Below are 26,101 nucleotides of genomic sequence, written 5' to 3'. Positions count from 1 at the left end.
TGTGTGTGTGTGTGTGTGTGTGTGTGCGCGCACGCATGCTTTATGCATCAGTTGAATTTTTATTATTTTTATGTATTTCTTTTACAATAGTAAACAACTATAGCACAGCAACAGGTGGGCATAACAGGGAATGAAAGGGGGTTCCATTGTCAAAGATAAAAAAAAAAGCAAGACCGGAAAGTGCTGTTTTAAAGCCAAGGCTCTCCCTGTGACCTGATGGTGCAGCAGTAGCAGAGTCCCCCGGAACTTGAAAGGGAGAGGGCTCCCAAGTCCCATCTAGACCTGCTGAATCTCACATTGGTGAGCCTGTGCCTTTGGAAGCCCTCCATGTGGGTGTGAGGCACACTGAGATTGAGAGCCACTGCCAAAGGAGGAGATGGCAAGCTCAGGTCTACCAGCATGCACAGTGCACCTGTGTGTATCAGGAAGCGAGACACAATTTCCTCATCTCATTACCCTGGAGTCTAGGTTACAGTGAGCAGCTAACTTTAGGGTAATTTACCCTAATCTGGCAAGGACCAGTCTGCCCGTGTAGGCTCTCTTGGTCCCCTAATATGACACACCATTCCCCTGCATTCTCACAGCACCCAGCACATTTTTATTTGCACTGAACTATGCTTTTCTTACTAAAGGAGAACTCTCTGCAGGGTAGGACAGAGTCTTTCCCATCCCTAGACACCAGGGATTTGCACAGACTTGAAGCTTGATGAGGGACTCCTGGGAAATGATCGTCTCAACTTAGCATCACATGAGATCACGATGATGAGAGGCTGCCCCCTGGCTCCTAACTCACAGGCTGTTCCCTTCCTAAGGGAAAGTGCAACCAGTGGTCACAGGAGGCACCCTGAGCCAGGCTCAGAAGCCAGGAAGGGCTTGAATTTGGTCTGCTCACTGCCTCTAGGACCTTGGAAACTCACTCTCTCTGCACCTCTGATACCACTGCTGCTGAATGAACTTCAAAGGTTGAAAGAAGCATGGAATGGGTGTTATGCATGATGTCCTTAAGCTAGGCACTGGTCACTTCAGGGTAAGCCTGAAGCCAAATGATGAAGTTGCTCCGGAAAGCCCATCTCCGCTCTCATCCATGGTCCTCGGGGTGCCGGGTGCTCGCTGAGGACCTTACCAAATAGCTGGTCCTCGACTACCCAGCCCTCTCTCTCCAGGTAAAGAGTGGGAATCAGCAAACATGTTTTAAGGATCCAGATAATGAATGTGTCAGGCTCTCCAGGGCAGCAGTCCATTGCAACCACCCGTGCCTGTACTAGGAGCATGCAAGCAGCCATACATAATAGCAAATGAATGGGCATGGTGAATTCCGATCAAAATGGGCAGGTGCTCAGGCTGTGATTTGCCTACGGTGCCCAAACCGTTTGACCTCCGAGTCTCATGCCCTCAGCACTCCGCTTCTACTGCTGCTTGGCTGACAGACCCTCCGTAATCATAACGGATTGGGCAGGGAGTGGCAGTCGCTCACACAGTGTGGCACCGTACACCTTTGAAAGCACCTATAATAACAACAGCAGCAATGACTAGAAACCTCTGCCAGCTGCTCCCTCTGTGCCTGGTCTTCGATGAAGCGTATTTTCACTGCGGCTTGCTTGATTCTCACTACGACCTGCCTGTGTAGCGCATCAGGCAGAACTGTCCCATCGCTGCTCGGATCCCATCCATCTCATTTTACAGCAAAGGAGTCAAACACCTTGCCTGAGGCCTTCCAGATAACCGAAGACGGAAGGAAGCACCACAGATGGGTGCTGCCGCACTCTTAACCACTGCCACGCTGCCTCTGCTTGGCAAAGAGGGTGATAAGCCCATCCTTTATCAGAAAGCTAAGGCTTGCTTTGCTTTGGGTTCCCGGCCCCAATATCCAGAACAGTGCTTTCTGCACACAGTAGGTGCTTCGTTATTTTTTGTCAAAAGCAGGCATGTAGTTTAAATGAAGTCTTTTTGGAAACAACTGGTTTAGTGTAATGAATGGCTCCAGTCATGGGAAGCTCTAGCCTGTCTCTAACAGGCAGATGTGGAAGACGGGGCAGGTGATAATGATTAATTATCATATGCCGCGGATGTGGCAACCTGTCTCTTGAGACCGGAACTTCACATGCGTGCAGCTCTTTCTGCTCTCCTGCTCATAGCTACAACTTACCTTCTAGGAACTTGCGGATCATTGAGTCCTTAGTGGGCCGAGAGTAACTTTCTCCAGAGCCTGGGTTACCTGCACTGGCCTGAAGCATTTCAACATCTGGAAGGAAAATGAGATGGAGTTAATGTGCTGTTCTTCCAGGCAGGCAAGGAGGTTCACAGATGAATTGGGACGGTTACCCAAGTTTTACCCTTCCTCCCTCTGCATTGAAAGACTAGGTTTAATTTCAAAAAATACACATTGCAGTACTGCTTATTACCAAAAAAAAAAAAAAAAAAAAAAAAAGGTCCGAAACAATAGAGAACAGACAAATCATGGTGTGTTCAAATGATGGAAGATCATGCAGCAGTTACAAAAAAAGGATGTCTTAGAGCCACCTTCTATCAAGAATCTTACAGCTCAAAACCGTAGCGGGTGATGACGTTAGATGCAGGCGATCACAGTGTTATGACAGCTATCTAGACCCTGCAGCCCTACAGCACAGTGCTGCGAACTGCATATAAGTTGATAACTATGCAGCTAATACAAAAATCCTGGGCATGTGGTTGAATTCCTGACAGTGGCTATTTCTGAATAGGAAAGAAAATGACCGGGACTCCGGAGAGTGAACAGAGGACTGCACCAGGACCACAACACTGGAGTGTTTGCCCTGGAGGAGATGGGAATGGGGGGTGGGCTGGGGGGAAGGTTGGGGGGGGTCTCAGGAGAGGGGAGAACAAGGGAATTTGTGGCTGATATGTAAAATTAAATTAAATTATAAAATAAAATAAAAAATAAACTCATATATATTACTGAAGATTCTGATATACCAAAAAAAAAAAAAATCGAGACTTCAATCCCAGCAGAGCTCTGTAAGTTCAAGGTTAGTCTGGCCTATATAATGAGTTCCAGGACAGCCAGAGATACATAGAGAGACCCTGTCTCAAAAAAAAATCTGAATTTTCAAAATGACATTTTAGATAATTAATATACTACCTTTATGAGGCAAAGTAAAATTTTATTTTTATATTTGCACAAATATATATAAATTTTACACACACACACACACACACACACACACACACCCTGATGCAAGGAGATATAAGTAATTAAGATTCAGTGGTTTCCTGGGACCTGAGGATATGGAGATAGTCAATGGAGAAATTATCCCACTGATCCCCTTGCCATATTTTAAGAACCCCTTTCACCTATTCGAAAAATAAGTGACTGCTATGACGCTGTTTATGTTAACATATTATCACCCAAATAATAATAATTTCATAGCCCCAGTCCAATCATAGAAAACAGTATCACATCCAAATTGAGAGTTTACAAATAATCTACGGGTCCTAGGAAAGCCTGAGAACCACCCCAACTGAAAGGGATGGAGGAACAGTCTGTTCATCAAACAAACACCGGGCCGTGAAACAGAAGAGGATCAATGTCGGGAAACCCGGGAAACATGAACAAGATTGTTAGTTCCAGCAGAAGGACGCTGATGGCCTTTCCTCCCTGGGATCTTTGTGTTTTGGGTGATAAAGAGGCTAACGTTAGGCAATGTGGGGAAAGAAATGCATGAACTTTGGTATTCGGCAGTTTTTCTCTAAATAAAATAAAACACAAAAATAACAAACAAACAAAACCAATGCAAGGCCATTTTTTCCCTAGTGCCAAGGAGCAAGCCCAGAGCTTTGCACATCATAGCTGAGTGCTCACCGCTAAGCTGAGGGAGTGATCACCGCTGAGGGAGTGATCACCGCTGAGGGAGTGATCACCGCTAAGCTGAGGGCTCACAGATATGCTAGAGCACCAGCTCCAAAACAGAATTCTTTCTGAGGAGAGGCATGAATGATCAGAGGAGTGTCTTCAGCAGAAAAGCAAGCAAGCACGATGCATCAGGAGGCCACGTTCTGTCCCCCTGTGCCATCGAGATAAGCACCTTCGGAGGACTTGCAGAGCCGACTCATGTGCGTAGAATGGTGGGGGTGGAACTACATGAGCCACCCACGAAAATCCAATTTGCTTTACTTTATAGTCGTGTTTTCACTGGTCCTTAAGAGTCTGACTTGAGAAGCAGGAAAAGCAGACTTTGCCAAATGTCAGCCTTCTTGGGCCTCCCTGACAGACTTGAGCAGACAGAATACACATACACATCAGATCACGATACACATCCCTGTCTTATTTCTTCTATGCCTTCCTTTTTGTTTGTTTGTTTGTTTGTTTGTATGACATCACACCTACCAGTCTGACACCAACTAATCTTTTATGATAGTTCTCAACCTGTGGGTCCTGACCCTTTTGGGAGTTGCATATCAGATATTTACATTAGTATTTGTAACAGTAGCAGAATCATAGTTATGAAGTAGCAATACAAATAATTTTATGGTTGGGGGTCACCACAACATGAGGAGCTAATTGTATTAAAGGGTCACAGCATTAGGAAGGTTGAGGACCACTGGTCTAGTAGAGCATTTTTACCCACAAGATAATTTTGCTTGGCCCGGGTCAGCATCACAGTAGCAGGAAAGCATACCTTTACTCGGCAACTGTGGCCCTAGGAGATGAGAACCACAGCAGGGCAAGGGCTGGAGCTACCCTGGGGAAAGGCCTATACCCCTAAAAGCACATTTTCATTACATCTCTAGAAGTACAGCTTCCAGGGTCCCCACAAAAGACATGCCCGAATTATCGCCCCCAGAGAGACTCAGAATGCAGGTCTCTCACTGGTATTCACAGTTATGTACAGCTCCTCCCATATCCAGACAGGTGACCAATCAGGGGTCATTCTCATCCTAGGTAATGTTGCCTAGAAACACAGTTGACATTTGGCTCTTATCGGGTTACCAGGGTAACAAAGCTAGGAAGTCAAACAAAGGTCAAATTCTCATGCAGAAAAGGAAATGAAAAGTGTTTTTATTAACTTTGGCCATCATTATCCCGGGTCCCCTCGTTTCAATCCATTCAGCTTCTCTTTTCTTGTCTGTAAAATGATGATGGTAACGGCACAGCTCCCGAAGTTTTGTCGTGAGTGTCACCAAGGAGCCTGCCAAGAGCCTTGCACAGTGCCTAGCATGTATGAATGCTTTCGGACTACTATTTTTGTTATTAAATCCCATGCCCAGGCTACAGCCCTAAACAAAGAACAATTCAAACTAGAAGGCTCAATTTACATGCTAAGAATTTCTCCGGGGTTGGGATGTGGCTCTCTAGCGGACAGCCTGCCTAGTGTGTATAAAACAGTAGGTTTGAGCCTCAGCACCACAAAAAAATGATTTTCATGGCATTAAGGACTGAATTTAGGGAAAAAAATTAATTGACACAATAGTTTATATATCTTTAAGGGGTATATAGTGATAATTTGATTTTTAAGACTTATTTTTATTAACCTGGTGGTGAGCCTTAGCCTTCAACAGCAGAACCATCTCTCTAGCCTATTTTCATTTGTTAAGGTTTCTTTTTAAGATTTATTATTATTATTATTATTATTATTATTATTATTCTCTGTGTGTGTGTGTGTGTGTGTGTGTGTGTGTGTGTGTGTGTGTGTGTGTGTGTGTGTGCGGTGCCACAGAGGCCAGAAGAGGGCATCAGATCTCCTGGAGCTGGAGTTACAGGTGGTTGTGAGCTGCTTGACATGGGTGCTGAGAGCAGAACTCAGGACCTCTGGAAGAACAGTAAGCACTCTTTAACAGCTGAGCCATCTTGCCTCTTGGTTGTTGTTATTTTAGGGTTTCGTAGTGGTGGCTGGCCTTGAACTTACTACATATCGGAGTATAGCTTTGAACGTCTGCTCCTCCTGCCTCCATCTCCCAGGTGCTGGAATTACACCATTCTCAGCTCACACAATGATAATCTGATATACATACATGGTATACATTACAGTGCAGACAGGCTAATTAGCAGTTCCATCTCTCCAAACAGTTATCATTTCTTTGTCTTGAGAATCTCTGAACTTCTTTTAGTTCTGTATGAAATACATAATAGATTTTTATAAACTGTAGGCACCTTATTGACCAGAACAGCAGTATTAATGCCCCCGTGACTGCACTTTTGACGCCTATTATCTTTTTATTGCTTATTTCATTTAGTATAATGTCCGTCATTCCCAACCATTGGACACAAGTGACAAGATTCTATCTTATGGGTAAACATGACTCTACTGCATACATGTACCATGTTTTCTTTATCCATTCAGGCAGCGGTGGGCATCTCAGTCAATTCCAGGCCTTGATAACTGTCAACAGAGCTGCAATAAAAATGGGGATCTCCTCGATAGTCTGACTTCATTTTTGTGGGATGTCCACCCAGAAGTGGGGCTGCTGGATCATGTCTAGGTTTTTTTTCTATACTCCATTCCATAATGGCTGTCCTTACAGTATCTGAGATTCCCCTTTCTCTGAATTCTTGCTAGCATTTCTCTTTTGTAATCACGGCCGTTCTAACTGGACTGAAATGGCACCTCATTGTGGTTTTGATTTGCATTTCCCTGGTGAGTCATGGTAAGCATTTTCATATATTTGCTGGAAATTTGCATATTTTTTAAACAAAAAGTCTATATAGATCATTTCTGATCAGTTTTGGTTTTTTTTTTCTGCTGAGTTATTTGAATTCTTCATATGTTTTGGACACTAAATTTTTTGTTTTGATACAAGGTCTTTCCATGTACCCGCGGCTGTCCTGGAACTCACTATATAGACCACCAGCCTGGCCCTGAACTCGCAGAGATCCACCTGCCTCTTCCTCCCAAGTGCTGGGATTAAAGGTGTACAACACCACACCTCGACCTATTTTTTTTCTAAGATTTTATTTTTATTTACGTGCATGTGTGTCTTGGGGGGTGCACATGTGTGCAGGTACCAGAAGAGGCCATTGGATTCCCCCAGAGCTGGAATCACAGAAGGCTGTGAGCCACCTGTGAGTGTTAAGAACCAAACTCAGGTCCCCTGAAGGAGCACAAGTGCTCTTAAGCACTGAGCATCTCCCTCGCCCCCTGGACGAATATTCACTCCCATTCTGCAGGTTTTCTCTTCGATCTTGATTTTCTTTGCTAAAGAAAAACTCCTCAATTTGATACAATTCCGTCTGTGTATTGTTCCTTCTTTTTCTTGAGATGCTGGGAATTGAACCCAGGGCCTCCATGCCAGTCAAGCACTCTACCACTCAGCTATTTCCTGCTCCTATTTTTAGTTGTCTTCTTTTTTTTTTTTAAGAGTAAGTTTGTTTTAATTCATGTCTTCTACCTTCAAAATGAGTTTGAGAATGTGTTTACCACAATATTGGAATTTTCATCCATGATCTCAAACATCTCAAAACTTTTTTCAAATTTCCTTGTTGAGACACACAGTATATTCTTATGAGTAAGCATGAGTAAGATCTAAATTCAACAAATGCCAAACCTCGCAATAGGATCGTGTGTGGAAATCTGACTTGGCTTGCCAGGCATTGTCTTTACTCAGGCCCCAGAACACCCCAATGTCTTGCTTCCTTTGCAGAGACCCATGACCGTTTTACTTGTGCTCCCCAGAATCCCTTTCATGGTATTTGTGAGCTGGGTAATGCCCATGAGGTGGCGCTCTACAACCCATGCTGGCCCCAGCCTGTGCATCTGGGATCATAGGTGAAGGCATAGGAAAAAAGGCTGAAGCCAGGGGCTATGAGGAGGAGTAACCAGACAACATGATGGCACAAGGGTTTAGGGACGAGATGAAGGAAGCATACAGACTCGGGAGAAGATAGTGAGGTACTGCCAAGGGCAGGGACCAGCCAGATAGTCTGTATTGAGGGGACAAAGCCAAGTCGGAGAAGGGCAGCAGCTGAAAGCCAGCAAGCAACCGAGCTCGGCAGACTGGCTGCTAGGCACCAAGACAGGTTGGCACTGTGGAATGGCCTCTGGTATCTTGAAGACTTATGTTCAAATCCTGCCGCTGACTCTTACTAGGCTCTATGTCCTTTGGGCAGGTCACTTGGCTTCTGTAAGCTTCAGTGTCCCACCTGCAGAGTGGGGACAAACCACAGGGCCTACCTCATAGGAGAGCTGTGTGCGGTGATTAAGACAGTGTCTGTGAATGCATAGAAACCGTGCAAGACACCAAACTCCTAGTTATCATTGTCACTCTGAGGCTACTGAGACCAACCACCACTACCACGACATCAATGCATTATCCCACAGTTCTGCGGCTCAGAAGTCAAGGCTTTATCTGGGCCACATTCCCTCACAGAAGCTCTAAAGTAGGAGTTGTTTCTCTTCCCTCCCCAGGGTCCAGGGGTGGTCTACACGCCTTGTCATCGGGCCCCCTCCCTCCATCTTCAAAGCCAGCAACGCCAGGCAAAGCACTTGGCTGGACCAAGTCCTTCTCACCATGCCATCCATCTCTTCTGTCCTCTGTTCCCTCTTTTCCTCTTAAGGACATCTGTAGTCATAATGAAGTCACGCGAAGAAGCCACATTACTCTCCTCATCTCAAGGGCAGCTGGCTAGCAAGCTTAATTCTGCCTATAACCCCGATTCCCCTCTGCACAGACCCTCAGCACATGTGAATGAAGCACAGCCACACACTGGGAGCATCACTCTGCTCCTCTGGCTGCATGGAATTCCTTCTCACGTAGGGCTGGTGAGGGGACGAGGATTGTGGCGCACTGAAGAAGTCTGCTGTGCTTGCACAGCCTGGGCAACCTTGTCCTATTCAGACACTGGGCTCTATGGTGCATCCGGACGTGTGTACTCCTTACATGAAGTTCCAGAAAAAGATTTTTTTTTGTCCTTTTACATTCCAAACAAGATGGTTCTCCTAAGACTTTGAATTTGACCATGATCGACAGATGTGGACATAGGCCTCCATACCCTGTTCTGTATTCATGGTAGACATCATTAAGCACAGCATTCTCTCTGTCCTCAAATCCTTCTCAACACAGCACTCAGGCACTCAGTAGTGACCTGTTTTCTACCTAACCTTATTTGGAGAACGTCTCTAGGTCCAGATGCCTGACTTGTGTCTAGTGTGACCCTTGATACAGTTCCCTGCGGAAGCTTTCCTCCTGCTGCCCATATGGTAATCAGACATCGTGTCAGGAGATTTGCTATAGGACCCTGCTGCCACATATGGAGGCTTATGATAGGAGCAAGTTAGGTGATGCCCAGCCACTGTCCCCAGTCTTTATATCTCCCCTCGCTCTGGAATAAAGCTGAGCTGTAACACTGAAGCAGTCTCCCGGAAGGCTATTTCCATCGTACTACAGGTCAGACAACGCCCTGCTTGCTCCTTCTGTCCCCTTTGCCCTCATAGCCTGGTGGCCAATGGACGGTGGGGAAGGAAGGGACCAGCCGAGACCAGCCGGCACTAGTGTATTTTTAAAACGTGATTTGCCATGCCTACATTACCAATAAGGCCAGGCAGGCAGCAAGTACTATGCTTGTAATAGTTAAAGGTACCTAATTGTTTGGCAATCACAAGTGGTAAGACACCAGGTATAAATCGGAAAGCACTTTGTATCCAGAAGCCAGGTGGACAGACTGAGATGACCAAAACAGAAAATTCTCTGAGCAAAGGGACTCTGTTTGCAGACCAAGGGATGCTGTTAAGCAGTGGAAGAGCACGGCCCTGCATTTCTGGATGCTCAAGGCTTGTCATTCAGACTCCAGGCACTTAACCTTCACCGCTTGCCGCTTGCCAGTTAAAAATAAACTGAAATGTGTCGAAACCTGCTGGTCTAAAGGAAACGTGCAAAGTTCTTTCATTTCAGCAGAAGAAAAACAACAAAGGAAGCAGCAGTGGGTCCCAGTCTCCTTCTGGAAGCATGGCTGCAGCCCCACAGGACACTGGGTCCCAGTCTCCTTCTGGAAGCATGGCTGCAGCCCCACAGGACACTGGGTCCCAGTTTCCTTCTGGAAGAGAAGCTGCAGCCCCACAGGACACTGGGTCCCAGTCTCCTTCTGGAATCAAAGCTGCAGCCCCACAGGACACTGGGTCCCAGTCTCCTTCTGGAAGCATGGCTGCAGGCTCACAGGACACTGGGTCCCAGTTTCCTTCTGGAAGCATGGCTGCAGGCTCACAGGACACTGGGTCCCAGTCTCCTTCTGGAAGCATGGCTGCAGCCCCACAGGACACTGGGTCCCAGTCTCCTTCTGGAAGCATGGCTGCAGCCCCACAGGACACTGGGTCCCAGTCTCCTTCTGGAATCAAAGCTGCAGCCCCACAGGACACTGGGTCCCAGTCTCCTTCTGGAAGCATGGCTGCAGCCCCACAGGACACTGGGTCCCAGTCTCCTTCTGGAAGCATGGCTGCAGCCCCACAGGACACTGGGTCCCAGTCTCCTTCTGGAAGCATGGCTGCAGCCCCACAGGACACTGGGTCCCAGTCTCCTTCTGGAAGCATGGCTGGAGGCTCACAGGACACTGGGTCCCAGTCTCCTTCTGGAAGCATGGCTGCAGGCTCACAGGACACTGGGTCCCGGTCTCCTTCTGGAAGAGAAGCTGCAGGCTCACAATACAGGCTATGGAATCAATTTTCAAGGATATGTTTTTAGAATGTAAGAAGCTCGCACTCAAGATGACAAAACATCCCAGCAGTCACTTAATTAGGGAATGAATCAACAGCAGTCACAAATTCCCCAAGAAATCTGTGTGATGCTCCTCTTGGGGCTGAACTTTAGTCTAGATCACTTAGCTCCAGGGCACACTCATTCCATCCAGATTACATGCTAATGCAACACAAAACCAAGAAAACACCAGCTCCTAAAGGACTGTTCTAGAAAGGCTGATAATGAGAGACACTGAGGTAAGGGGCCATTAAGGTTTATTAAGGAATGAGACTTATAAGGCACACTCACGATACAGAACAAGGTAGACGCTGCTGACCACCCAGCTGTCCTTGTCCTGCCGTTCTGCCCGAGGGCGAGAACCAAACCGCAAGCCACGCTTCTCTGCATCTGGCTCCTGCTCCGACCACCCAAGAGCGCATGTGCGCGACCCCTGCCCCACAGTTTTTAAGGAGTCACGTATCCTCAGAGCAGACCTCACCCATAAAGAAAAAAAAACAAAACACCACTCCACCCAATTGGTCATCGGGCTGAATGGCGGAATTCCCACAACAGGCTCTCCAACACTAAAGCAGCAAGACCCCACTTCTACCCTCCAATAAGTATCTTTTGGGGCCAAAGAGTCTCGGAGCAAAGAGCAGATGTTAAGAGGACCCGGAGATAACCTGAAGTCTAGCTGGTGCCATCTGTACCCAGCCAGGACTGGGTGGCTTGACTGATAATATCAACTTAAAAGCCCAACTTTTCACATCTGGGTGGAGAAGCGATGGAAGGAGAGAAAGAAGGGAAGACGGACAAACAGACACACAGAAGTGAATGGCAATCTGAAATCAGAGGGGTGGAGGAGGAGTGACGCCTAGTGTTGACGATGAGGAAAACGGGGCAGAAATGCCAAGGTGAAAAGGAGGAGAGAGCCCAGTCTGCAGCTCTATACACGGTGAGCAAAGCAGCCCCGCCCCGTGTGAGCAGGTCCATGGAGCGTGCTTAACGTGGACTCTGGAAGGCAGGGATCATGACAATTCACAATTCACTGACTGTTTATCACCTGGCACCGTGTCACTTACACACAGGACAGATTTGATAAGGATTTGTCGAATGAGTGAGTAGGTGAAACAAGAAATAAGTGCATGATGTGGCGGAGTCTGGGCTCTGTGAAGGAGTCTGGGCATTGCTGGAGCAGAGAGAAAAAGATAGGCAATTTAGGCAGGAGAACCAGCATAACGTATGTCGACAGGAAATAAGGCAGCCTGAAGCAGCCAGGGAGTTATGACCCCCTGGAGGTCTCACACTCAGCAGTTACCTAATCGATATCTCACTTTACCTGTCAAAAAAACAAGGACATTGAACTAGGATGTGGACAGACTAATCTACACTTGAACTTCCGCAAAGTCCAGGATTACATCTTATTTTCTAGTCCCTCTGCTGACTGAGCACATCTTATGCACAGAACTGGGCTGGGTACTGGGGATGACACAAAGCTGTAAGTCATTCTTCCTATCACAGCCAGGGGCTCACAACCAGAGAGACATAATTAATGAGGGCACAAGGTGATCTGTGTGCAGCTCCCCAGGGGAAACACAGTCGGTAAGCTGTGTGGGTCCAAAGGGGATCGAGGCTGGCTGCTGGTGGTAGAGAAGTTTTTCTTACTAATTGTAAAACATGTGACCAGGTGTTTTCACCCAGCACTAGGAGATCAAGAAGTGCAGAGTCCTGGCCTGACCCCTAGAAGGTACACGTCCGACCTTGTACCCAGAACTAATGACCCTGCGGTAGTTCTGGGATCCGCTCACCAGAATCTTCTCAAGCAGGTCCGCAAGGGGAAGACAGAGTCTCTTCAGCTGCAGGAAGGGGAGACTCCTGGGAGAAAACAGTGTGTGTGTGTGTGGGGGGGCAGTATGGGGGCTTTGTCTCAGAAGCCCACCAATGACCTGGCAGTTTTGCTTAGAGTGAGACCTGCAGGCCTGGCTGCAAGGTCCTTCACAGTGCCTGGCTGTGCCTCCAGCTCGGACAGAACCAGGCTCTTAGAAGGGATTGTAAAATCAGAAACTTCATGTAAAAGAAACCACAGACTAATATGATTTGTCACAAGACCCCAGTTACTAGGGAGCTGCTGAGGAAAGCCAAACCAATGGGGCAAACCTCAGCTGGGCCAGGTCCCAGAAAGGTCAGGGGTCAAACGAAAAGTTATTCTAGGGCAACAGAGAGTTCTCTGGGATTTCAGCAACTCCTGTGAGTCTGCGGTTCCTAGCAGCATAATGCTGTACCTTACTCCATTCTCCTGTGGAAAAAAGGTGAGCCTCTGAGATACATAAGTAAGCAAAGCTATAACCCAGTGGGCTACCCTGGAAACAGACTGGACAAGGGCCTCCAGGCACTAGCTCACCAGGTCTCCAGATCAGAGATTTTGGGTGAAGCTGAAAAAAGAAAAGAAGGACTCCCCTCAAAGGATCATGAGGACCATAATTCACCCTCAAAGGCAAAGATGGAGGTGCAAGAACCAAGCAAGAGAATTAGGGAGTAGTGAAAACACATAACTCAAAGGCGCCTTGATTTTATCCAGTAATTGCGTCATTTTATCCTTCACTAAGATAGTTCTTACATAGCAAAGTGTGGAAGTTAAGTTGATGGTTTAAAACTCCAGGTAAAAAGAAGCAAAACCGAAGACCTGAAAACAGAGACCTGCAGTTACCACCTGGGGGCAGCATATCTAAACTAAAGACCGAGTGTGTGAGAGGGTGTGTGTGTGTGTGTGTGTGTGTGTGTGTGTGTGTGTGTGTGTGTGTGTGTGTGTGTGTGTTAAAGGTGTGTGTGATGATGTGTGTTGGCCGGGTGCGGGGTGCTTTCAGGGAAAGGAGGAAGTGGAACAGAGCTATAATCTCTAGGTCAGACCCCCAGCCCTTCCTCCCAGTTCCCCTTGATTAAACACTGGGAGCTTCCCTGTGACCTACCCAGTGGTTATTTAGGGTTCCCTTTCCAAAACCTAAGCAATAAAAGGGCAAATTTGTCCCTAAAGTCTCATACTCTATCATATCGTCCTGTGAACCAGTGAAATGCCTAAGCGGTGAGTGAATTCTCCTGATACACTGATTTTCAGCATCTAAGAATTGCCATCAGAAATGACAACAATGATGAGCATTGATAAACCTGGCACTTAGACATACAGAAACAGCTCCTGAGGAGTGTCCACTCCAAGGCAGTAAATAGAACCCCAGAATGACAGGCCAGGGGGTCCCTTTACCCCAATGTGGTGGCAGACACTTTCCTTTGGGAACCTGAAGACTCGATTCCTGAACCAGTTTTCCTGTGATGGACTTAAGAATGTTACAAACTCTTGGAGCCTTTATTTCTCCCTATACAGTAGAAATGATTCTATCCATCAAGGTGAAGGATGATTGGATAAGACAACAGAGATAAAAACAGCTGGTCCACATCTAAGGATGCCACAGCGTCCAAGATGGACCCGTTTGCCCTCTATCCTGCTTCTTCAGGGACCAAACTGCCCTCCCTCAGGGACCAAACCCAGGCAGTCACTGTAAGTAAAATGATTCTTCCCAGGCCTGAGTTGCTGCATCTTCTGAACCAGCAGGGAAGAGATCATTCTCAGGTTAAACCGGACAGCCACAGAGACAGAGACAAACATAATCACGTCTACAGTCAGAAACTTCAGAGATTATATGGTCTGGCAAATTAAAACTCGGATCAATTCATTCCCCACACAAATAGTAGCCACACCCTACAGCCTGCCTCCTTCCTGGTAGCCTCCCTGGGTCTATGACATCCAGAACCTCCCGACCCCAAGGGACTTTACAATCTGCTATCCAGCCACAAACAGGCTAGCCCCAAAGCACCCTCAGAGGCACTGGTGAGCCTGCTTTCGGGTGACAGTCTGGGTGCCTTAGTATTCTCTACAGGAATCCTGCAATATGGTGGGAGATTTTCATATATTGGGGTATCTATGGGTGAGGGAATAGCACTCATGAAGACCATCAACATGCAGTCAGTAAGCAGGGAATTCTCTCACTGTTCAACAGCCCCACAGTCAGGGAGCGGGGCAGAAAGCAGGTGCATTTTCTGGATTCCTAAAGGGTCCTGCTGGTGGTTTTGTGAATGAGTCCGTCCTGTTCTAAAGTGTTTTGGTCCACTGTAACTCCAAAACCCAGGAAGAGAATCAAGTAGCTGGAACAGAAATGTCCCTAGAAACATTTGCTAGGTATGAATGTGGGTGAGCAGACCTATGAGGGGAGGCGGGTGTCAGCAGCTGGGGTTTCTTTGTTTGTTTCAGGGGAGGGGGCTGTTTTGTATTTGAGACAAGGTCTCTTTGTAACCCAGGCTGGTCTTGATCCTCCACCCTCCCTCCACCTGAGTGCTGGAATTATTGGCATGGGTAGCCTTAAGCTGTTTTTTAACTAGCACCTGCATCAGCCCCAGATAGGGGAAACAGCCTTAGGGGCTGAGAGGTTTTCTAAAGGTGACCAAAACTAAAATGTCTCAAGTTAGAGACAAAATTCTGGCCTGGGTTAAAAAGTGTGAAACCTGTGCTCTGTAGAATGCTAGCTATAGCATTTGGGGCAAGGTCACCTCTCTCTGACTCTGTTTCCTCGCAGCAACTAGTAACAGCATCGGGACACAAGGGGTCAAGGAGACAAAGGGTGTGGATGGCTTGGATCGTGGATCATACCTCCTTCCTCACAGCCTTGCTGGGCCTGGGCTCATTTGTGAAGAGTCTCCAGGTGTGATTCTCCTTCTCCCCAAAGGTGCTGGGGGGGGGGGGGGGACTTTACACCACCTCTGATTCCCGGGCAGCCTGTGCCTCCTACTCTAAGGACCCCTCGTGATGGCTTTTCCATACTCTCATGCTCGGAAAAATCAGACTCCCTTCCCTGCAGGTCCTGAAAGGACCTCAGCTTAGCCCTCCCAGAAATCCCCCCATCCATAATGCCAATGTGTTGGTGGATTTTTATCTTGTCTTTCTTAAATCTATTAAGTAGACCCGGAGGGAAGGAGAACTAAGTCCTGGGCAGCGTTTCAGAGTGCTTAGCACTTCACAATACGTGACAGTAGCACATCAGTAAGCCTCAGGGTGGGCGTGCAGCTGTGCCCACCTGCCTCCCCACTGGCCTCTGCCCCGAAATCCAATCTCACTTAGATCAACTTCTCTGAAGGGTGGCCCACTGCCCCCTAGAGGGTGCTCTGAAGACTGTTGGTGGTGGCTCTGAGTGTAGTTGCCCGCACAGGGTTATTTCATGTCTTTTCATGCCATCATGCCTAGGTATCTTCTCCACTCATTCCTCTTTTACAACTCAATTAGGGAAGTGTAACAAAGCCAAAAAGCTTCACATGTGAGTAGGTTATGTTATACATGAATTGTATGTCAGATAGAAAAGGCTGGAGGGGGGGGGGGGGGCATTGTAAAATGCTTGTTATAAAAAGGGCCGGACTGGACTGGAAGGGCTAAGAGCTTCTTGATCGGAAGACCATGCCGTCAAGACTAGTGACTTCCGGGCAAGCAGTAGAGGAAGTTGGGAGAGGGGCTCTGCTTGTTATGACACATGACTGCAGCCCTCAAGCTGTGGCAACACCCGAGCTTCACTGGGGTGGCAGCAGAGGTAATCAGGGGCTTTCCCCCTTTGGACTAGAATTAAGAAAGCCATTTCTGAGCAACAGGCTAGAAGCAGAACTAGGCTGAGCCACTTACAGAGATCTTCTGTGGCTGCTGGGGCAAAGGCAGCCATGGATTCGTACAGCTCCTCGTCACAGCCAGGGTTGAGGGAGCATTTCATGAGCAGGTCTGTGGACAGGTGGGCCATGGACTCATACACGTCGTCAGCCTCCTCACCATGCATCAGCTCCTCTTTAATGTGACTCTTCAGCATGTCCACAGTCTCCTGCAAGGGAAGATGGGCTCATTGAACACGAGGTACCTGGCTAGCTGGGCAGACTCAGGCCCAAGTGGGCTTGTGGTGGCCAAAGGGAGGAGTGTCGGATCAGGGTTACAATTGCTTATGGGTATTGGCATTCCTCACCTGACAGGGAGCTCTGTGGAGCCAGGCGTCAGGCCCTTTTGTCTTCTTTGCCTTACCCTTCTTGTTCTAATCTTTGTATCTTCCTCCAACACCAATCACAGAGTTAAGCACCTACATCCTGGTTAAACGTTTGGGTACCAGAGGGCATAAATTAAAAACTCTTCCTCATGAGTACCTGGTCAGAATCAGGCTCAACACTGGGCACACACCTGCACCCGCCCTCCTTTGGAAGGCACACCACTCTCCCTCATCTACAGATGAAAGAGCAAAGCTCAGAAAAGCTGGTCTTCCCTGCAAGCCTTACAGTCTCCATGTGGATCCTTTTACTACATCCCGCTGGGTGCTCAGGGGGAAACAGTGACCCAGGGGACCACACAGCCGCACCGTGGTTTGGAAGGGCTGAGTTGTCCCCACACTTGTGCAGCCAGCGCTCCCTGAGGGATGTCTCCATCCCTGTCCTCTGGGAAGGTTTTCCCAAGTGCCTGACGACTTCAAGGGTTTCCTCCCCCAGTTTCAACACTCTAGATGTTCCCTTACACAAAGGGCCATGAAGTCCGAAAGGCTCCCCCCTGTCCCTCTGCCTCCAGAGGGTTTGAGGCTGATTCCCCTGAAACCTCTGAACAACTTTTCCTGGTCCGACATGGTGGTATGTCACAATCCTTAACCTCAGCCTCAAACCACAGAAACCCTCCTTCTCATCAGCAGCACCTGACAAAGGTCACCTTTGGTTGACAGTGTGTTAGTGTCCCGGTGAGACCCAAATGAACTAAGTAACAAGCTCTTAGTGGTGGGGACTCCGGGTGTAGCACTTGGCAAACAAACAAAATCTGACTCCCCATGAGCATCATGCAAGGACACCATTTGGTGGCATTGGTAGAAGGTGACTTAACTAGGAGTCAAGATGATATGAGAAATGTGAGTCAGATTAAAGCACAAGGCCTCTGAAAATAACACTTTAACCTCCCCTGTTATGCAGAGAAAGGTAACAAGCCCCGACGATAGCACTGAACTGGGTTCAAATCCCACCTCTACCTTTACCAGTGTGAAGCTCTAGGCACAATCCACCTTGACTTTCTCTGTCCTCATTTATAAGGTGAAGGTCTTAGACCCTTCAACTTCAAGGGAGTTAAAGTTAAATGGGACAGGGCATTTGATGATCAAATGAGCCCAGTAGCTTGATTACCACTCTGAACACAGAGTGGCCCGACCGAAAACAACGAACAAAAGTGGCATGCTGTATTTAGCACATTTGTGATTTCGAAGCAAAGCCAAGTGAATAATCTTAGAGAAGAATATGAGTGCCTTTATGCCCATTTACGCCAGTGAGGACCCAAACAAGGACTTAGACTATTCTGGTTGTTGGAAACAACTACACAGCCCCCAAGACATTGGAAGCCCTTCTGTGTCCCTTGGCGCCACCGCCTTACAGATTTTCTATCACGGAGTAGAGCTAGTTTTCTGCAGTGGTGTCAGGCTCATTCCTGTCTGGAGACAGCAAGCAAGACCGCATTAGTCTGGCTGCTTATTTTGGGGGGTCATAGCCAGATGAGCTAGTCTCAGGTGCCCCATGCGAGTTTGAAAAGGAGGAACACCCGAAGGGAGTGGAGTCAAGAACAGCTTCCTCCAAGACAGTAGAGGCAACCCTGGGCATGGGACAACACCCAGGCATGGTGCAAGATTGAACTCAGAGCAGGACTCAGAAGTCAGTGACCAAGGATGAGCCGCCAAGAAAGCTGTATGTATCCACCTGCCTTAAAGTTCAGCTCCAAGCAGAGGCTCAGAGAGACTGGATGTTAGCGGGGGACAAGGTCTCAAAGTCGGCCACCTTGATGCCTCTCAGGGTAGAGCCTTTCTATGGCCTTCACCAAGGAGGGAACCAATTCTAACACAATTTACCTAAGACCAAAGGTGGGCAAGGCAGCTAGGGACATGTCACCAAGGAGCCTTGGAGGTAGGTGAAGAGAGGCTCAGCATCAGCCTTGAACAGATGCATTCTATGCAAGTTCCTGTCAATATTTTGGGAATGGCCTCAGTGTTTTACATATGTCAGTTCCTTTTAGTCTAAAAACAACTCTATGAACAGCCCTCTTAGGATCCTTCCTTCTGCATATTAAGAAATGGGAGAAGGAGGCTGGTTAACGCAGTGGTTAAGAGCATTTGCTGCTCCTGCAAAGGACCTGGGTTCTATTCCCAGTCCCTACATGGGGGCTCCCAACAATCAAGAACTCCTGTCCCAGAGTATCTGATGTACTCTTCTGGGGGCACCAGGCATGCATGCAGTATGCATATATACATACAGGAAAAACACTCATACACAAACAATAAGAATAAAATTAGAGAGGAGAGGGAGAGAGAGAATTTGTGACTTGCCCAAAGTCACATGGCTACCAAGTGGGTACAGGAATTTGGACTCAGGCCCGCCAAAACGGTCTACTTCCAGAGAGACACACGAAGACATGTTAGAGACAAAAACCATCAGTGTCTGTGATGAAAACGGCCGGTCTGGAACCACTCAGTGCATGTCCCATCACGGGGCCTTTTCTCCCCTTCACCTTACCACATACTCGTCGATGAACTGGCGAAGGTCCCTGAAGCCGTGTTTCTCGGCAATGGTGTTAGGATAGTGGCCGTGCTTGTTGGCCACGCTATAGGCCTGGAGAGCCCCTGGGCAGGTGAGCAGCAAGGCGGTGAGGTTCTTCAGTCCATACTTTGCAGCAAAATGCAACAGGGTGGGCAGCTCTTCATCCCTCTGATCTAAAACGGCGTCAGGGAGAATTTAACTGGAGGGTGAGAAGGCAGACATAGAACACCTTTGCTCCCGGAGGTGAAGCTGATGAGCCTTAGTATGGTAAGCAGTAAGCACTTAATCATTGCTGACTGGCTGACTGACCTAACATCGGATTGCTTCCTCTGGGGAACTTCTAATGTTCCTGCACTCGATGATATTTCAGTTGGTAGACTAGGACTTGGTAACATTATCGTCTACTTTAAAGTGAGTGGAAAATCCTTAGAAAATGTTGCTTTTTCTTTTTTCTTTCTTTGGGGCTAGGGATTCAACTCATAGCTTGAGGTACTGAGTGAGTGCCCTACCCCTGAGCTACATTTCCAACCCCAAGCCATGCTGATTTCTAAGGTTTAAACGGCAGCCACAGAACAGGATAGGAATCCCATTTTGCTCTTCTCTGCGACACTCAACACTGGTCTGAAACTACTGCCTTGAACTGACTGAGAGAAAGAAGATCATGGAGAGACGGCACAGAAGTTAAGAGCACTGGCTGCTCTTCCAGAAGACCTGGGCTTGATTCCTGGCGCCCATGTGGTGGCTCATAACTATCTCTAATTCCAGTCCCAGGGGACCCAGCACCCTATTCTGGCCTCTGAGAGCACTGCACACATACAGTGCACAGACATACATGCAGGCAAAAAACCCATACACATAAAATAAAAATAAAGGAAGAAATGTTCAAATAGAAAGAAGTCTACCCACTTACTTATTACCAATTTTATAAATATACCAAGAAAAAAAGGCTCATGCTGGGGATTTAGGGGGTAATTTTTTTTCCTTTTCATAAAAATTGATTTCTAGGCCCTGTCAGTTTATGTGTTTATTTATTTTCTCTTCTTTTCATATATGTATGTGAGGTGTAGTGCATGTGTATTTGCAAGTATGTAGGCATATATAAGAGAGGCGCATTGAACATGCATGCATGTGGAGGCCCAGGATGATGTCAAGAATCTTCCACCTTATTCTTTGAGGCAGGGTCTCTCTCTCAAACCAAATACAGCTAGTCTGCTTGCTCCAGATCATCTATCTATGCCTTCTCAGCCTGGGATTACAAGGGAAATCATCATGCCCACTTGGCATTTAAGGGATTCTGAAGATCTAAACTCCCGTCCTCTTGCTTGTGTGGATAGTGATTTAACCACTGAGCCATCACTCCAAGCCTGGCCCTGTCCTTTTAAAAATGATAAATCCAGCTTCCTGTTCACCAGATATGCTCCTTGGGATGAAAGGTCTGAAAATGTCCCCATGTCCCTATGTTGTCAGGTGCTGTGAGCCGCAGAAATATGAAGTAGGAACTCAGCTGGTACTGAGAAGGCTTTCAGCAGTCAGGCTATGAGATACTCTCTCCTGGGCCTCAGAATCAGAGAATAGAAACATTTACAGCAAAGAGAGGAGAATGTTCCATAGTAGGAGAATGAGGAGAGACAGCAGGAAACAGAATGGCCCCTGACAAGGCCCGACAGGCAATTCTCTTCCTATGGTTACCACACTACAGGCAGGTGAAACTCAGTCAGAAGGCAACCAGAGACTTGGGTACCACTGTGAAGTGCCACTGTGGTGGGAAGGAACAGGTACCCTGTGCAGTATTCCAGGTGGCATCCCCAGGCATGTGGTGTGACTGTCCTGGCTCCTATTGCTACCACAGCACAGTGTATGTGCATAGGGCCTGCTCATTGCTCAAGTTACAGATATTTGCTTAAAGCCCACAAAGAGAAGTACCTGAGGACCCCTCCCTGAGCTGACAGCCTAGTAAAAAAGAGAGCTACAGCAGGCAAGCTGTGGGACCGAAGGCCCAACATGCTGGGGGAGCCCTCTGCAGGTGGTGGGATAGACTCCTGGGGGACTGGAGAAGGCCTTCCCTCCAGAGAAAATGCTACCTGAGGGGATAAAGAGAAAGCCACCAGAAGAACGGCAGCCCAAGCAGGGACAGAAAAATGGTGCTTCTGTAAGTGGGATGGCAAGACACAGACTCAAGAAATACATCCTATCTGGGAACAGAGACCCACTAAGAGGGAATGCAGAGATAAGCAGTGGCAGAAGCAAGCAACCATCCCTCGGGGCTTGTTATCAGGCAAAGGAGTTTGAACTCCATCCAGAAGGTAAGTGAGAACCACAGGCATTTTTAGAAGGGAGTCGAGCGCAGTTGTGTGCCGTGAAATGACATTTCAGACACAGTTCTGTCAGATTAGAATGAAGCTGACAAACTCCTACCCCCTAGCCATGCTGCAGCTCTCACAGGGCAATGCATTCCTCACTTGCCGGTGATGGATGAAACCCACTGGGCTGGCCGCCAGTCATATAAAAGTGTGACACACACAATTATGTACAGTACATCATACTTGATGATGTGGGTGATTATGTCACTGGCTTCTGTGTTCACCATATTTTCTATTACGATTTTGGACGATATTGCTACTTATTTTAAAAGTTGCTGTAAAAGAGCATGCTGCGGTCATGCCCGCAGCACCCTCATACATATTGCTAGATTTAATCCCCTGTCATTTCATTCACCTTGGTGCCTGAAGGGAAGAAGCTAAATGCCCTTCCCACAGCACACAGCCTGGGTGTACAGCATCTATGTATATGTAGGTATAGCTGCACCATCTACGACTAAAATGACTATTGACTTACTTGTCATCATATCTTCTTCTTCCAACTGGTTGATCCCAAAGAGGTGCAGTCCGCTTGCAGGGATGTTGTTCTTCAGGGACTCTGTAAGCAGTTTATCGAGAGTCTCCGTGTTGTAGGGCACAATTTTAAAGGCCTACATAAAATAGTGAAGATGGTCAGATTTCAAATCCAGCTAGCTCCTCCCAGTCAAGGTTGTAGAGAGAAGTCATGTGCCCAGAAAGCTCAGGTCTCCTTCCAGCAGCCTTACCTGACACATGAACTCCACGGGATTGGCGGCACTGGACAGTAAGTTCCCAATTTCCTCCATGTCAGTATAATAGCTGATGGTGGTTTCACATACCACCAAGTCCCCAGAATATACCTTCAGACAAACATTTCCCGATGAGAGGTCTAAACAGAACAAGAGATACTGGTAAACCTCCAGGAAGAACAAGGGTCCTGTGAAAAGTGGTCATGGGCAGACATGCTGTGTTTGAGTGGTAAAAAGCTCACTGGGGCCGGAAGGATGTGTCAGAGGTAAGCTGGAAGAGAAGGGAAGGTCAGAGGAGAGAAGCAGGCCAGCATGTGTGATCTTACATAAAATAAGCATCCTTATCAGGTTGTCAATTGCATTGTCAAAGGATTTTCATCTGTTTTGCATAATTATCAGTAGTGCATGCATGCGTGTGGGTACAGATGCCCGTGTATGCCAGAGGCATAGGATCTTCCTGGAGACTGGATTATTGGCAATTGTGAAGGGTCCAATGTGACACTTGGAACTGAACTTGATTTCTCTGCAAGAGTAGGATATCTTAACCACTGAGCCAGCTCTCTAGCCTGTTTTACTGAATTCCTCAGGCCTTGATAAACAACAGCAACAAAAATGTTAGGGTTTAAGGTGCTTTGTATAAAGGCCAGCTGTCACCAAGGTCTAGAGAATAACTCTTTACTCCTGCCACCGTGGGCCAGTGGACTCAGTTGACTTGTTCTGTGGCTGTCTGTACTACGTGCTCTTCCTGGGGTAGAAGTCTGTACCACCGGAAGAGGTTCTGAGGGGGAAGAGAAAAATTAAAAATACACCAACCACAAAGATTCGATTCACCAAAGAGGAAATGCAACAAGTCATGAATGTGGAAAATTATTAAACCTCACTGGTAATCCAGGACACGCAATTAAAATGACACACTGCTTTGTACAAACTTGATTTAGCAATACTGATGGACAACGCCAAGGGTTGGAGATGGTTTGGCAAGTAAGCTTGAGAACAGCAGTGCTTCAGAAGGCAGCTGAGCAGCGCACTCTCCGGTCAGCCCACTTACCTGGAGCCTTCACCGAAACCGTATACTCGTTCTCCAGTGTGCCTTCTACCCTGATGGAGGGCGAGTCCTCAGGAGAAAACTCTGCTTCTGTCGACACCTTCTCATCCAGCTTGCATCTCACAATGACATACACAGTGGTTTCTGCCTGGAGTGGGAGACAGGGTCTGGTGTCTCTCCCTCCTGTATCCCTTAGGGAGTTGGGTCAAGGGCATCCCAGCTCCTTGAGACCCAGCTCACTCTCTAGTGAGGAGGGTCCTGGCCGGGGAGTGGGGGGAGGTCTTGGCAGACCAGTGCTGGACAGAGAACCACAGGCTACCAACCCAGTGAAGCAACTTATGGAAAACAGACTAAACATTTATAAACTTTTACAGCAATTAGATGGAAACTATTCATTACACTCATGAATTTTTTAAACCTAGGGCTTATAGATGTTTATTACATTTTGTAACATTTTAAGATTGCTTTTTAAATTTATACGCCTATAAAAGCAATTTAAATGGAGTTACCATGCAATGGGGAAAACCATGCCTCAACTAGACCAAGTTATGTAACCAAGTAAAAGTCCCAGTACCAGAAATGGATTACATCTTTTAGAGTCATTGGCTGAAGTGATCCCATAGACTGCTCCCTAAAAACCGTTACAGGCTATTGCCATTGCTATTGGTTACCCTCCACAACCTGACACTAGGACCCTATTGCTGAAGACACTTACGTCATCTAACATGGAGAGATCAAGCTGGTGCGCAACTAGAAGCTTCACCCCTACTAACTAGCATTCACGGTGATGGAAGGTGCCCTACTCACTACTGGAGGAGAAAGTCATCATCGATCAATATCATTCAGTTAGGAACCCTGTCATCTACAATAGTGACCTGCCTACAAGACATACTGGTGAGGTAGTGGCATCAATGTTATGGGAGTAACCAACCACTTTTTAAAACAGGGGTTTTAAGGCCTACTCCATGAGATAGAATCCATAGCTGACACTGTTAGTGAGGCCAAGAACCAAAAACTATACAGGTCATTGGTACTAGGGGAAAACTATTATTCTGCAATAAGATGGCTCCTAATGACATATTGCTATCCCTATAGATCAGTACATTGCTTAACCTTCATTACAGAAGCTTCTTCTTTCAGTAGATGGCAGTTAACGCAGAGACCCACGACTGAACAACATGAAGGGAGTGAGCGAGGCAGGGACGTGCTCAGCCTTAAATGGAATATCTTCATCACACCCCTCCCCTTAAGGCTCAGGGATCTATGTGGAAGAGGAGGCAGAATGATTATAAGAGCCGGTGGTGGACAACTCCAAGGAAACAGTGTCTTCCAGACACAACAGGGCTGAGGCACAGACGAACTCACAGAGACTGTGACAGCACACACAAGACCTGCACAGGTCCAAGCCAGACATCCCAAGTCAGAGAAGCCCAAGTGAGCACCAAGTCCGACCATGACCAAAAAGTTCTTACAACGATACCTGCTGGGAAAGGGAAAACCAGTGTTCTCCAGCACAATGTGACTCGGCATATCAACCACACTCCAGGGTGGGCCTCCTGCTCAGTAGTTGGCAAACACAAAATTAATTTTGTGGTGATTTTTTATATGCTCATTTGTTTGGTTTGGTTCAATAGGATTTTCTTTCTTTTTCTTTTTTGAGAAAGAGAAAAAACATGGAGTTTAGTGGAAAAATGTGGGAGGAGTTGGGGGAGGGGAAAGAATATTAACAAAATATATTGTATGAAAAGTTTCAAAAAATTTAAGCAGAAAAGAAATTGTTTTTATAAGATCTATTGCATCAAATAATTGGGTTTTTATTTTTTGAGACAGTGTCTTACTATGTAGCCCTGGCTGTCCTGATCTTGCTATGTAGACCAGGCTGGCCTTGAATTTAGAGCTCTACCTGCCTCTGCCTCCCTAGTACTGGAATTAAAGGCATGTGCCATCATGCCTGGAAGACTTTTATTTATTTTTAAGTCCTTCCCCGAATATGAGAGACTCTGCTCTAGACAAGCTTTGCTATTGCGTGTGGCCAAGTGACCAACAGCATTGCCACCCCTGGAGCAAGTTAGACGGGCAAACTGTGAGGGACTTCCGGACACTGCATCAGGGTCTACACCTAGAACAGGTTTTTTGGGGGAAACAGGTTCTCATGGAGCTCAGGCTAGCCTCATACTTGCTATGTAGCTGATGACCTTGAACACCTGATTCACCATACCCACCTCCCAATTACCAGGCTGATTGATAGGTATATGCCACAATTCCCAGTTTTTCACATGGTGTTGGAATCAAAGCTAGGTTTTCACGAGTGTTAGGCAAGCACTCTGCCACCTGAGCCACATCCCCAGCCCCAGAGTCTTTATTTTAGCAAGATGCCCAGATGACTGTAAGACCTCATACTGTGCCTGACAAAGCATCTCTCATCCCAGACTCCAAAGTCCCAAATGCTCTGACCTGATACCACAAACGGAAAGTTCCACACTTGATTAACATGGCCAAAGCCCAGATGCAAGGGCAGTAGCATGCTGTATCAAACTATTGTCAGGCTGTATATAATGCGTATATGAAACAAAAGTAAGTTTTGTTCTAATGCAGATAATCCAACATCTCTCTAACCCCCAAAATTCAAAATCTGAGACTCTTCAGGTCCTTAACATTTTGGGTAAGGGATACTCAACTTGTCCCTTGTTTTGCTGAACTTGGCAATGGTC

At 47.1% G+C, this 26,101-nt stretch overlaps 1 protein-coding gene across 1 annotated transcript in view; it reads right to left on the bottom strand.

The window, feature by feature from the left end:
* The window catches only part of Pik3ap1 (phosphoinositide-3-kinase adaptor protein 1), a 118,512-nt gene that overhangs the window by 36,325 nt on the left and 56,086 nt on the right, over positions 1-26,101 (bottom strand). The window contains exons 4-9 of the mRNA XM_052712888.1: positions 23,394-23,538; positions 22,343-22,485; positions 22,096-22,228; positions 19,237-19,433; positions 16,352-16,541; positions 2,147-2,242 (exon numbers count right to left, since the gene is read on the bottom strand). Coding sequence (XP_052568848.1) covers positions 2,147-2,242; positions 16,352-16,541; positions 19,237-19,433; positions 22,096-22,228; positions 22,343-22,485; positions 23,394-23,538 — 904 coding nt within the window. The remainder of the gene's footprint in view (positions 1-2,146; positions 2,243-16,351; positions 16,542-19,236; positions 19,434-22,095; positions 22,229-22,342; positions 22,486-23,393; positions 23,539-26,101) is intronic.

The sequence above is a fragment of the Peromyscus californicus genome, unplaced genomic scaffold (genome assembly GCF_007827085.1).
Source record: "Peromyscus californicus insignis strain IS unplaced genomic scaffold, ASM782708v3 Scaffold_4__1_contigs__length_199733344, whole genome shotgun sequence".
Classification (NCBI taxonomy): domain Eukaryota; kingdom Metazoa; phylum Chordata; class Mammalia; order Rodentia; family Cricetidae; genus Peromyscus; species Peromyscus californicus.
The sequence above is the reverse complement of the archived record's forward strand: the minus strand, read 5'-3'. Positions and strand labels throughout refer to the sequence as shown.